We start from the raw sequence: 14,262 nt of genomic DNA, 5'->3' as shown, positions 1-14,262 counted from the left end.
AAGAGACACTATGTAGAATGGTACCAATATGTGGAAAACTGTGGGTATGGTTCAATGCACTAAAGAAAAATAATTAGCTAATATTAAATTTGTTATTTCACAGATTAAGATTTCACACTATATTGTAGGAATTCTGAGGCACCTACATATGAAGCATGAATAAGAAAACAACTTTTAAATTGAACCTGATTTAATTTTCTTTCTAGAAGTTAATCAATGGGATATAAGTAGGAGCAAATCACTTGCTAAGTGATATATTCTTAGAGTCTTAATTCAAAATGCAACCAACCATTCTCACCTATTTATGAGCAGACCCTAGAAGCCTATGGTTGGCCTGTGGCTTACAGTAGTACAGTTTATGTAAAAGTTTGCATCACCAACAAGCTATGGTCAAGACAGGTTTAGACAAGTCATGCCAGTGTAGAAGTATGACAGGGAAATGAATAATGTGTTCAGAAAACTATTGTACTATATTGTCCCTGTAGCATGCTCTTTTTAGGTCTTTAGGGAATAGACCAAGAAGGGGAATAGCTGGGTCAAATGGTGGCTCCATTCCCAGCTTTCCAAGAAATCTCCATACTGCTTTCCAAATTGGCTGCACCAATCTGCAGTCCCACCAGCAATGTACAAGTGTACCCTTTTCCCCACATCCTCGCCAGCACTTGTTGTTGTTTGACTTCCTAATGGCTGACAATCTTACTGGAGTGAGATGGTATCTTAGGGTGGTTTTGATTTGCATTTCTCTGACAGCTAGAGATGTTGAGCATTTTTTCATGTACTTGTTGATTGACTGTATGTCCTCCCCTGAGAAGTGTCTGTTCAGGTCCTTGGCCCATTTGTTGATTGGGTTGTTTGTTTTCTTATTGTCTAATTTTCTGAGTTCTTTGTATACTCTGGATATTAGGGCTCTATCTGAAGTGTGAGGAGTAAAGATTTGTTCCCAGGGTGTAGGCTCCCTATTTACCTCTCTTATTGTTTCTTTTGCTGAGAAAAAACTTTTTAGTTTGAGTAAGTCCCATTTGTTGATTCTAGTTATTAACTTTTGTGCTATGGGTGTCCTATTGAGGAATTTGGAGCCCGACCCCACCGACTGTAGATCGTAGCCAACTTTTTCTTCTATCAGACGGCGCGTCTCTGATTTGATATCAAGCTCCTTGATCCATTTTGAATTCACTTTTGTGCATGGCGAGAGAAAGGGATTCAGTTTCATTTTGTTGCATATGGATTTCCAGTTTTCCCAGCACCATTTGTTGAAGATGCTATCCTTCCTCCATTGCATGCTTTTAGCCCCTTTATCAAATATAAGATAGTTGTAGTTTTGTGGATTGGTTTCTGTGTCCTCTATTCTGTACCATTGGTCCACCCGCCTGTTTTGGTACCAGTACCATGCTGTTTTTGTTACTATTGCTCTGTAGTATAGTTTGAAGTCTGGTATCGCTATACCGCCTGATTCACACTTCCTGCTTAGCATTGTTTTTGCTATTCTGGGTCTTTTATTTTTCCATATGAATTTCATGATTGCTTTCTCTATTTCTACAAGAAATGCCGTTGGGATTTTGATTGGCATTGCATTAAACCTATAGAGAACTTTTGGTAATATCGCCATTTTGATGATGTTAGTTCTGCCTATCCATGAACAGGGTATATTTTTCCATCTTCTAAGATCTTCTATTTCTCTCTTTAGGGTTCTGTAGTTTTCAGTGTATAAGTCTTTCACCTCTTTTGTTAGGTTGATTCCCAAGTATTTTATTTTTTTTGAAGATATTTTGAATGGAGTGGTTGTCCTCATTTCCAATTCAGAGGATTTGTCGCTGATATACAGGAATGCCTTTGATTTATGTGTGTTGATTTTATATCCTGCCACTTTGCTGAATTCATTTATTAGCTCTAATAGTTTCTTTGTAGAGCCTTTTGGGTCTGCTAGGTATAGAATCATATCATCTGCAAATAGTGATAATTTAAGTTCTTCTTTTCCTATTTTTATGCCTTTAATTTCTTTCATCTGTCTAATTGCTCTGGCCAGTGTTTCGAGAACTATGTTGAACAGAAGTGGAGAGAGAGGGCATCCCTGTCTAGTTCCAGATTTTAGAGGGAATGCCTTCAGTTTTTCTCCATTCAGAATGATGCTAGCCTGAGGCTTAGCATAGATTGCTTTTACAATATTGAGGTATGTTCCTGTTATCCCTAGTTTTTCTAGAGTTTTGAACATAAAGGGATGCTGTACTTTGTCAAATGCTTTTTCCGCATCTATCGAGATGATCATATGGTTCTTATTTTTAAGTCTATTGATGTGGTGAATAACATTTATTGATTTCCGTATATTGAACCAGCCTTGCATCCCAGGGATGAATCCTACTTGATCATGGTGTACAATTTTTTTGATATGTTTTTGTATCCGATTCGCCAGAATTTTATTGAGGATTTTTGCATCTAGGTTCATTAGAGATATTGGTCTGTAGTTTTCTTTCTTTGAAGTGTCTTTGTCTGGTTTAGGTATCAGGGTGATGTTGGCCTCACAGAATGAATTTGGAAGTTCTCCCTCCTTTTCTATTTCCTGAAGTAGCTTGAAAAGTATTGGTATTAGTTCTTCTTTAAAGGTTTTGTAAAATTCTGCTGTATACCCATCTGGACCTGGGCTTTTCTTAGTTGGTAGTCTTTTTATGGTTTCTTCTATTTCCTCAATTGATATTGGTCTGTTTAGGTTTTCTATATCCTCCTGACTCAATCTGGGCAGATCATATGACTTAAGAAATTTATCGATGCCTTCACTATCTTCTAATTTATTGGAGTATAAGGATTCAAAATAGTTTTTGATTATCTTCTGTATTTCTGAAGTGTCTGTTGTGATATTGCCTTTTTCATCCCGTATGCTAGTAATTTGAGTTCTCTCTCTTCTTCTCTTCGCTAGCATCGCTAAGGGTCTGTCGATTTTGTTTATTTTTTCAAAGAACCAACTTTTAGTTTTGTCAATTTTTTCAATTGTTTCTTTTGTTTCGATTTCATTAATTTCAGCTCTGATTTTAATTATTTCTTGCCTTCTACTTCTTTTGCTGTTGTTTTGCTCTTCATTTTCAAGGATTTTGAGATGAAGTATGAGATCATTTATTTGTTGGTTTTTTCTTTTTTTAAGGAATGAACTCCAAGCAATGAATTTTCCTCTTAGAACTGCTTTCAATGTGTCCCATAGATTCCGATATGTTGTGTCTGTGTTTTCATTTATCTCTAAGAATTTTTTGATTTCCTTCTTGATGTCTTCTATAACCCATTGATCGTTCAGTAACCTATTGTTCATTCTCCAAGTGATGTATGCTTTTTCCTTCCTTCTTTTATCGTTGATTTTCAGTTTCATTCCATGATGATCAGATAAGATGCATGGTATTATCTCTACTCCTTTATATTGTCTAAGAGTTGCCCTGTGACATAATATATGATGTATTTTTGAGAAGGATCCATGTGCTGCTGAGAAAAAAGTGTAACTGCTTGATGTTGGGTGGTATATTCTATATATGTCAATTAGGTCTAGGTTATTAATAGTGTTATTGAGTTCTATAGTTTCCTTATTCAACTTTTGTTTGGAAGATCTGTCCAGTGGCGAGAGAGGTGTGTTGAAGTCTCCCATGATTATGGTATGGTGGTCTATTAGACTCTTGAACTTGAGAAGAGTTTGTTTGACGAATATAGCTGCACCATTGTTTGGGGCATAAATATTTATGATTGTTATGTCTTGTTGGTGTATGGTTCCCTTAAGCAGTATGTAGTGTCCCTCTTTATCTCTTTTGATTAACTTTGGCTTGAAATCTATTTTATTTGATATGAGTATGGACACTCCTGCTTGTTTCCGAAGTCCATATGAGTGATATGATTTTTCCCAACCTTTCACCTTCAGCCTATGTATGTCCTTTCCTATCAAATGCGTCTCCTGTAGGCAGCATATTGTTGGGTCTTGTTTTGTGATCCATTCTACTAGCCTGTGTCTCTTAATTGGTGAGTTTAAGCCATTAACATTTAGGGTTATTATTGAGATATGGGTTGTTCTTCCAGCCATATTTGTTTATTTCTGTTACTAAACATGGTTTGTTTTCCTCTTTGATTATCCCCCCCCCTTTACTGTCCTACCTCCCACTGTTGGTTTTCATTGTTATTTTCCATTTCCTCTTCCTGTAATGCTTTGGCGAGGATGTTTTGAAGAGATGGTTTTCTAGCTGCGAATTCTTTAAACTTTTGTTTATCGTGGAAGGTTTTAATTTCATCCTCCATCCTGAAGCTTAATTTCGCTGGATACACAATTCTTGGTTGGAACCCATTTTCTTTCAGTGTTTGAAATATGTTATTCCAGGATCTTCTAGCTTTCAGAGTCTGTGTTGACAGATCAGCTGTTATCCTGATTGGCTTACCCCTAAATGTAATCTGCTTCCTTTCTCTTGTAGCTTTTAAAATTCTCTCCTTATTCTGTATGTTGGGCATCTTCATTATAATGTGTCTAGGTGTGGATCTCTTATGATTTTGCACATTCGGCGTCCTGTAGGCTTCTAGGATTTGGGATTCTGTCTCATTCTTCAAGTCTGGGAAGTTTTCTTGTATTATTTCATTGAATAGACTTCTCATTCCTTTGGTTTGGAGCTCTGTACCTTCCTGTATCCCAATGACTCTTAAATTTGGTCTCTTAATGTTATCCCATATTTCTTGGATGTTCTGCTCATGGTTTCTTAACAGTCTTGCTGAGCTGTCTATGTTCTTTTCCAGTTGAAATACTTTGTCTTCATTGTCTGATGTTCTATCTTCTAAGTGTTCTACTCTGCTGGTAGTATTCTCCATTGAGTTTTTAAGTTGGTTTATTGCTTCCTGCATTTCTAGGATTTCTGTTTGTTTGTTTTTTATAACCTCTATCTCCCTGTATAGTTGATCCTTTGCTTCCTGGATTTGTTTGCGTAATTCGTTGTCGAAGTGATCTTTCATTGTCTGATTTTGCTGTTTAATGTCTTCCTTGATACTCCAGATCATCTGAAGCATGTATATCCTGAATTCTTTATCTGACATTCCATCTGCTGCAGCTGTTACCTCTTCTAAAGTTGCGTTGACCTGCATTGCTTGTGGTCCTTTCTTTCCTTGTCTTTTCATACTGCTTGCGTATCTTTCCTGCAGGTGCGGGCGGCGGCTCTGCTCTCTCCTTATTCCAATTGGGGTGTCGTGGCTACCACGCCGGCAGGTCACTGGGCCTGTTCTGGGAGCTGGCGGCGGCTCTGTTCTGCCCCTACTCCAATTGGGGTGACGAGTGTACCACGCCGGCAGGCCACTGGGCCTGATCCGCCGGTCGGTTGCAGGTTTGCCTACCCTGCAGGCGCGGGTGGCGGCTCTACTCTGCCCCTACTGCAAATGGGATGACGTGTCTGTCGTACCGGCAGGCCACTGGGCCTGTCCCGCTGGTCGGTCGCAGATCTGCCCACCTTTCGGGCACGGGTGGAGGCTCTGCTCTGCCCCTACTCCAATTGGGGTGTCGTGACTACCCCGCCTGCAGGACACTGGGCCTGTTCCTGGCACAGGCGGCGACTCTGCTCTGCCACTACTCCAATTAGGGTGGTGTTTGTACCACGCCGGCAGGCTCCTGGGCCTGATCCGCAGGTCTGTTGTAGGTCTGCCTACCTTGGAGGCGCGGGCGGCGGATCTGCCCTGCCCCTCCTACCACGCCTGCGGACCCCTGGGCCTGATCTACAGGTTGATCACTGGTCTGCTCACCCTGCGGGCACGGGTGGCGGTTCTGCTCCGCCCCCGATTGGGGTCACGTGACCACCACACCGGCAGGGCCTGATCCGGGCGTGGGAGAAGGATCTGCTCTGCCCCTACTCCAGTTGGGGTGACGTGTGTACCACACTGGCAGGCCACTGGGCCTGACCTGCCAGGCTGTCACAGGTCTGTTTACCTTGCACGCTCATTCGTCACAGCGCGAACCGCGGCTCTGCCCTGTCCCTCCTACCACGCCCATGTACCACTGGGTCGCGGGTCTGCCCACCTTGTGGTTGCGGGTGGCGGCTCCGCTCCGCCCCCTCTCCAATTGGGGTCACGCGGTCACCACGCTGGCGAGCCGCCGGGCCTGCTCCGGGCGCTGGCGGCGGCCCGGCTCCTTCCCTCTGGCTCGACGACAAATTGAGGAGACTCGGGTGACTGTGCCTCACCCCCCCTACCAGGAGACCAACTGCTTATGTCACCACTGGTATTGATGAAGTTCCCTCCTCCGCCGCTTTCTGCAGACATCAGATCTCTGCCATGTTGGTATCCTATGCGAATGGCAGCATTTCGTTCCCCTTGCTGGGCAACCAAAGCACCGGGTGAGTCCTGACCGGCCCTCAGCAGGACCCGGACCGAGAAGCAGTTTCCGCGGGCTCCTAGCCCCGGGCCAGGGAAGTTCTGGGAGCCGGAACTCGGCCACTCCGTGCTCGGTGTAAGCTCCTATAAATGTAAGCTCCAAGAAGCAGTCCCCGCGGGCTCAGTTCCGGGAGCTGTAATTCGGCTGCTTAGTGCTTGTTGTATGCTCTGGTAGGCGCAGGGTCCAAGAAGCAGCCTCCGCGGGCTCAGCAGCCCTGGGCCAGGGCGGTTCCGGGAGCCGGAACTCGGCCGCCCCGCGCTGGGTATTCACTCCGATAAGATCGGGTTCTAAGAAGCACCCAGGCGCTGAGCCCTAGCAATCTGTCTGCAAGCCGCAGGCGAATTGCAGCCTGAAATTACCTGTTCTATGGCTGAATGAGCTGCGGTCAGTCGAAAACAGCGGTGGTGACGTCAGTTTACCAACATGGTGGCTGCTGGCCTCCTCTGTGGTCTGACCGGTGTGGAGAACCGAGATGGACCGCTTCCTTCCCCCGTCTCGAACCCAGAATTCAGCCCTGAGTACGGTGCTTGCGCGGCTGGCAGAAACTGCAGCGCTGTAACCCTGCGTCTCTATCCCAGCGCACGCTGCAGATTCTAGCCTCGGGCCGATTTGCTGAATAAGCAGTGCGACAAACCTCTCGCGTTTGAGTCCCCGTAGCTGATCCTCATGCGATGGAAATCCTTCCTCCAGGTTCCGGAGCACCCCACTATTGCTGGAAATTCCTAACAAGATATCCTTTAGCCGTCCTGACTTGTCATACTCCCACACAGTGAAGCAGCACACGGGGGCAATGCACTCCCCTCGCCGCCATCTTTCCCCTCCATCTATTGTACTATATTGTAACTTCTAAAATTAAGGTCTAAAATCTACCTGAATTTTTGTGCTTGGATCAGATTTATTTTTTTATAACAATGCTATTTTCTTAACACAATTTATCAAAAAGATAAAACTTTCTACACCATTTTGCAGTGCCAACATTATTAATCATGTCCACAAAAACATATGTAGGTGCCTCAGAATTCCTACAGTGTAAATTGGCATAATGTTGTAATTCTTTTGGTAAGATTTATATTAACAATCTCTAGACTCAATCGTAATTACATTTAAATACCAAAATCTATATTTTGCCTCTAATTGTAGCAGAAAGGTTTACCTAATTTAAAATAATAAGATGATTATTAAAAATATATATGAAATTCAGAAAGAAATTTTAACTTTGCTTTTGCTTTCTTGTTTCTTTAAAATATAAGATGGCAAATCTAGATACCCCAATATAGCTAAGTCAGATATTCAAAGAAGTAAAAAATAAAGAATATAATTGAAAAAAAAAGATTTAACATTAATTGGGCACAAAATTGCTTTTGGATTACTTAGATTACGAAAATAGTGCCAGTTTTCAGTTGAATGGGAATCAGGCAAATGCCAGGAACACTTGAATATATTGTACATCCATCGGCTGCAGCTACTTGGCCAGTATGAATGGATAAATTTTAGAGCAACAATCTCTATGGAGCAGCTTAGCTGCTTAAACATGAGCTCATAAGGAAGACTTCCATACTCAAAAGGCAAAGAGCTTTTGTCTTTGGAGTAGGACCTTGTACAGTGCTGGCATACAGAAATCACATCACCAAGCCAGGCTAGAGGGAGCCAATTTACAAACTGAATAAACTTTTCAGGCAAGTCAAAACTGTTGTTTTGTAGGAAACAGCAAAAGTTCTAGGATGCTCTCAAAGATACACTTGAATGTTAAAATAAAGAGATTGCTTACTCACTTCATGTTTCCATTCATATTATACACATTTTCCCCTTTGATATTGTATTTAAAAAAAATTTAGGTAAAAACTTCATTTTTTATATTCTGGATATATTTTCCTTTTGAAAGATTTGGCCATACTGTTTTAAGAAAGGAAGCATCCTGTAATGATATCTTTTGAGCTAAGCCAATTTCTTTTAGAAGCAACAAAAAAATCTGCCAGATGTTGCTATTATGAAATAGTGATCTAGCATTTAAAATTCATCTGACACCTGGATATACTGGCATAAACAATGGCTTTTTATATGATGAGGCAGTTCTAATTTAAGATCAGTGCTTCATCTGTTTTCTTTGTAACTTTATTAGTACTAATGGACAAGTCTACGCACATGTCCATGGATTGCCTTTTGGCATTCAGCATGTTAGAAATGGTTAACAAGCTGGGAACCCATTCTACCCAAGGACAGTTTCGCTTGCTGCAGTGTAATTCTGAACTTATTATTTTTTAATATTGTTGGACTTGGCTCCATTTTTTGTGTCCCTGAGAGACTGAGGACACACTAACGTGAATTATCTGGCAGAAGCCAGAATCATGTAAAGCACTAGTGTTCACTTGAAAGGTATTCAAAGAAGGCATTTTCTAATGCCTGAGACCAGTATGTAAGCAATGATGAAACACTACCTTATAATTAAGTCTGCACTATTTGTTAAGCATAGACTTCTTAGGTTCCTCTGTTTTCAAATGAATAAACAATCCCTCTTCAGCACAAAATAATTTGCCTAACCAAAGCTGATAACTATTGCAGCCAGGCATCCTTAAAATACTGCAATTAAGATCACATACTCCTTTTGTCATGACTTGTCATGCACCCAAGTTAGTATGTATGAGGTACCAAGTCAAAGGAGGGTTCAGGCAAATTTTTTAAAAATTAATTTTGATTATAAAAATATTTAATTCAGTACAATTGGAACTGAAATCCAATATTGCTTATGAAACATTTATTTATAAAAACTGAGCTTTTGGGGCTGGGGTTATAGCTCAGTTGGTAAGAGTGCTTGCCTTGCATGCACAAGCCCTGAGTTCAATCCCCAGCACCACACATATGTACACACACACACACACAAAAGCCAAAATGGATTTAGTCTAATTCTTTTTTTAAAAAATATTTTTTAGTGGTTGATGGACCTTTATTTTTTTTTAATTTATTTGTATGAGGTGCTGAGAATCTAACCCAGTGTCTCACACATGCTAGGCAAGCTTGCTACCACTAAGCCACAACCCCAGTCCCACCCCACCCCGTCTGATTCTTATTACAATAAAAAGTCTATATGGATACTTCCACCTGCTATTCTTCTCAATGACTTTATGCCTCCGAGTCAGATTTATGGGAGATGTGACTCTGATATTTCCTTATTCGGTTTCTGTTCCTACATTCTCTTTAATTATAAACAGCTTATTAAGACAAAGACCCTAAAAGAAAGTTGATGGTTTCATCTAGTGTTCAACTGATTTATCAATGATATGATCTCAAGGCAAGGGTAAAAATGGATTGTGTGTACTTATTCAGAATCTAAGCCTCAAATAAAAAACCTTCTGAAGAATTTCAAGGGAAATCTTGATGAGGTATTGACTTCATTATTATATTTAAACTGGATATGAGGAAGAATGATCCTTTAGGAAATGTGAACCCATTGAAGGTTTTTGTTTGCCCTGAAGATTTTTGCCCCGGGGAATAATAGTACCTGAGCTTTCAGAAGACTACATTAACAATCTGACTTAGGATATTCTAGATGGTCTTGATCAAGGGTGTTAAAAATATGAAGAGAACTTGTAAAATTGCATTAATATACTGATAATACCTATTTACTGTTTGTTATATTCCAGAGACTGAAATTATGCTGTGTAAGATACTAGAGGTGTGAAAACTAATGACAAAGTCCCTGTACACAAGACTTCTCAGTCTAAGTAGAAGACAAGACATGTATACAAATAAATACATTATTTTTTAGTCTTACAGATGCTACCAAAGAAGTCTGTATAAGACTCATCAGGAATATAAATAAGGGAGATCAGGGAAAGGTTCTAAGAATACTGAATGGTCTCCAAATTTCTCCCTCATCTATTTGCCAAAGGAATATGAAAAAGGCTAATAATATTCAAACAGAAAACAAAGATACCATTAGCTGCAAAGAGTTTAGAAGTATAAATTCAACTGTGTTATCAATGCCCCCAGATGCTGCTTGAGCAGATGGATTAAAATTATTTAACAGGTCTTTTCTCTCTCTCTCTCTCTTTTTTTAAAATTTTACTAAAATACATGTTTGTGTATATATGTATATACATGATCCAAAAAATGACTGGAAGAAAACATTCATATTAATAGTAGTTCCCTGAGTGATTGGATTATTAATTTTTGTGTTCCTTTTGTCTTTATACTTTTCTGCTTTTCCCAAAGTTGTTTGGTTATAATGTTCTAGTATTCTGGATTTTCCTCCTGAGTCATACAATAAGCGTTTTCCATCTTGTTGCACTCTTGTCAAAACCATTTTAATGGAATCAAAATAATATGTTCTGTAGAATTACACCAGTTACTGAAAGGTCTCTTAAAGATAGGTAGGCTTTTAGATAAATCCTTCTTCATTTCCCTCTCTTTCTTCTTTTTTTCCCTCCCTCCTTCTAAATATAAACAATGCATTGCCCCTTCATATATTTATTATTTTCATAAAATGTATTTCCAAAGGTTAAGTTATATTAATCACAGAGAGGGTTAGGGAAAAAGAATAAACTGGAAGCTGAATGTTGCCCATTCCTTCTTAACCCTGGACGCTGCCCATTTTCAAAGTGCTAAAGGCACTTTTCTAACACTGTTTCTTTCTTTCTTTTTTCTTTTTTAATTTTTTTTAATTTCTTTAACAAGCAAATTGGAGCAAGTAAAAACATGACTTTCTCTGAGAGTGTTGTGTATGTGTGTGTGTACACATGGGGGGTGAGCAGGAATGGAAAATCAACTGTTAATGGGTACTCCAAAATTGTGGTAATTGTGGCACAATTCTACAAATATGCTAAAAACTACTGAACTGTACATTTCAAATAGATAAACTGTATAATTATAAATTAAAGTTCAATAAAACTGTTAATTTAAAAATCAAATTATTAATAGAATAAAAACAAACAAAAACATAACCATATGTCAAGAGACTAGTTCCATTTCTGGTTTGTGAGAACACTTTTACCTTTCCTTCTAACAGATACTTGAGGCCAATGTATTTCAAAAAGTCATGCCCAAATCTATTAATCTACCCCTGGGGTTGTGGTGAAGATGAAACAAGACTGGAAATGTCAACTCTGTTTTTTTCCTAAGCAAATTTAGCTTTCTGTTTGAAAATCCAGTGCCATCTAATTCTTGAGCTCAATCCTGAGCAAGCCCCACAAATAGGTGTCTGTTATTGATGGGCCTGGGATGAAGACAGGAGGGCACCTATAGTGCTTACCTCTCCATACCCTGAGTTTCACTGGATTACATGTATCTGGGTTTTTCTCTGTTCTCTTGATTAGTCCCAATGAGGTTGCCCTGTAGAACTGAGCCAGTATTCTCAAACTCTAGAAGCCTGCCTGGCTGGGCCTTCATGATTTCTTGAGAGATTAGCCTCTATCTCTGATGTTCCCAGGCACATGGTAGGGCCCTTTGAAACTGGGCATAGAGGCTGGATTTCAGGAAAGTCACTACCTAGAAATTTTTGCTATAACTACTCTATTCAAAACTCTACCAAATGATCCCAAGTTTTTTCCCCTTCTTTGGAGATGTAATTTAAGAGTGCTGACTACTTCATTTGGGGGCCAGCTCAACAGCTAGTTCAGCAGACCTACTTTCAGAATCAACTGCTTCTTTTTCTTCTTCATTTTTAAGAAGATTTCAGGCTGGGCACAGTGGCACACACCTGTAATACTAGCAACTCAGGAGGCTGAGGAAGGAGGATTGCAAGTTTGAGGTCAGCCTCAGCAACTTAGTGAGATCCTAAGCAACTGAGACCCTGTCTAAAAATGAAAAAAGGGCTGGAGATGTAACTCAGTAGTAAAGTGCCTCTGGATTCAATTCCTAGTACTCCACTGTCTCTCTACCACCCAAGACTTCAGTATATCCTAGGGTTGAGTTATGACAGTAAAGTACCTGGCACAGCACTACAAAGCTAAAAAATGCTAGTATTTTTCTTTCCTTCATATTAAGTCAATTTAAATTGGCTCTACTTACCTGATGTACACAGTCTAAGAATTGTAAAAAGACTGGAGCAAAACCACTACCCTGACTGCTGGGGGTCAAGCTGCTCCGCTGACTGAATTTATGACCAAAAGAGAGCCACTCTTTTTCAACCAGCATCCGAAAGCCTTCAAGTGTCCTATAAAAGGGATCACTGAGTAACTGCACAAGGGATGTCACCTAGGGCACAAACAGGATGGATATTTCATTAATTTCAGTTCTGAAGTGCTAAGATAAAGCATTTCCTTTTTAAACAGCTAATTCATAAGCAAAGTTACCTGTAGAGCAAATTTATTCACTAACTGCTCCAGGATGGTAAATCAAATGAATTCCACAAGCTTTCCAGTAAAAAGAAAACACAAATTTATTTTGGCTACATGTTTTCTTTCAAGGAATTAAGATTTTTATTCTGAATTTGCCAATTTGCAGATTGTGGTCATTTTCTAGATTAATTAATGAGGTCAGGGGATTAGTTAAAACCTTTTCTTTTGGGCAGGCACAGGTTAATCTTCATGTGGTTTATATTCATAATTTTCATTCTGGAGTAAGGGAGGGGCTTAAGAAGAACCAGAAAAAGGATGAACAAAATCCAGGAAGGATGGTCCATGTCCCAAATTGCTGGTCAAGAGCAAGTTTGCAGGGTGCATCTGTGAATATAGGAGCCTGATGCCCTAAGCCAGAGCTCCAGGTAATGGAGGAGTTGACAGCTCATGGCACAGAGCTTCCTGACGGATACAAGGTGGTGTTTAACATGGAACCTTTTCTGTACATAAAAACATAAGTCATTATACAAAATATTTGTCTGAAAATTTAAATACAAATATAAAACACAATATCTGAGAATATGTGTAATAGTTACTTGGGCAGTGATGTCCCAGCCTTCTTCCAAACAGACCAAAACTGAGGAACCATTCTCGAGTACTTCTGATACTACCACAGCCAGCTGCATTATTCTGTGAAGCTAAGAGATAAGACAGGAGGCTGCAATTAGACCAAGCCTTTCTGGGCACAGAAGACAGAGAGACTTGATAAAAATACAAATTAGGCATGAAGGATTGGACAAAAACAAACAAACAAACAAAAAAAAAACCACATAATTTTTTTTTCATACCAGAGATTGAACCTAGTGGCATTTAACCACTGAGCCCCATCCCCAGCTCTTTTTATTTTGAGACAGTGTCTCACTAAGTTGCTTAGGGCCTTGCTAAGTTGCTAAAGCTGGCCTTGAACTTGGATCCTCCTGCCTCAGCCTCCCAAGTTGCTGGGATTACAGGTGTGTTCCACTGTGCTTGGCTCATATAATGTTTTAAATACTTAAAGTTCTTGCTAAATCAAGATTAAACATTGACACATTTTAAAGGTAGACACATTTTAAAATAGGGTGTTCAGACAATACATAAGAAAATGGCCTTGTGCTAGGGTCGTAGCTCAGTGGTAGAGTGCTCGTCTAGCACGTGTGAGGCCCTGGGTTTGATACTCAGCACCACATAAAAATAAATAAATAAAATAAAGGTATTGTGTCCAACAACACCCCACCCCCGCAAATAAATACTAAAAAAAAAAAAAAAAAAAAGAAAGAAAATGGCCTTATATAATTCCTCCAAAAGTAGAAAAACCATAATTCCATAAAGTCAAAAAGACAGATTCTAAGTGGCCTTCTCAATAGTTACCCAACTGAAAATTTGTTTTTCCATGATATAGTAAGTTCTATTTCAGATGCTCTTGGAATTAAAAAAGTACTGCTTTGTACCAGTTTAAAAGGAGGAAATTTTTTTTAACATTTATTTTTTAGAAGTAGTTGGACACAATCAATACCTTTATTTTGTTTATTTATTTATTTTTTAAACATTTATTTATTTATTGGTGTAGATGGACACAACACAATGCCTTTA

At 39.7% G+C, this 14,262-nt stretch overlaps 1 protein-coding gene across 1 annotated transcript in view; it reads right to left on the bottom strand.

Annotated features, from left to right (window-relative positions):
• Sbf2 (SET binding factor 2) overlaps window positions 1–14,262 on the bottom strand; it is a 444,817-nt gene that overhangs the window by 20,987 nt on the left and 409,568 nt on the right. Inside the window, exons 31-32 of the mRNA XM_027942390.2 lie at window positions 13,230–13,331; window positions 12,365–12,550 (exon numbers count right to left, since the gene is read on the bottom strand). Of these exons, the coding sequence (XP_027798191.1) occupies window positions 12,365–12,550; window positions 13,230–13,331 (288 nt within the window). The remainder of the gene's footprint in view (window positions 1–12,364; window positions 12,551–13,229; window positions 13,332–14,262) is intronic.

Source organism: Marmota flaviventris, chromosome 9, assembly GCF_047511675.1.
Source record: "Marmota flaviventris isolate mMarFla1 chromosome 9, mMarFla1.hap1, whole genome shotgun sequence".
Taxonomy (NCBI): Eukaryota; Metazoa; Chordata; class Mammalia; order Rodentia; family Sciuridae; genus Marmota; species Marmota flaviventris.
Note: the sequence above shows the minus strand (reverse complement) of the source record. Positions and strands in the feature narration are given on the sequence as shown.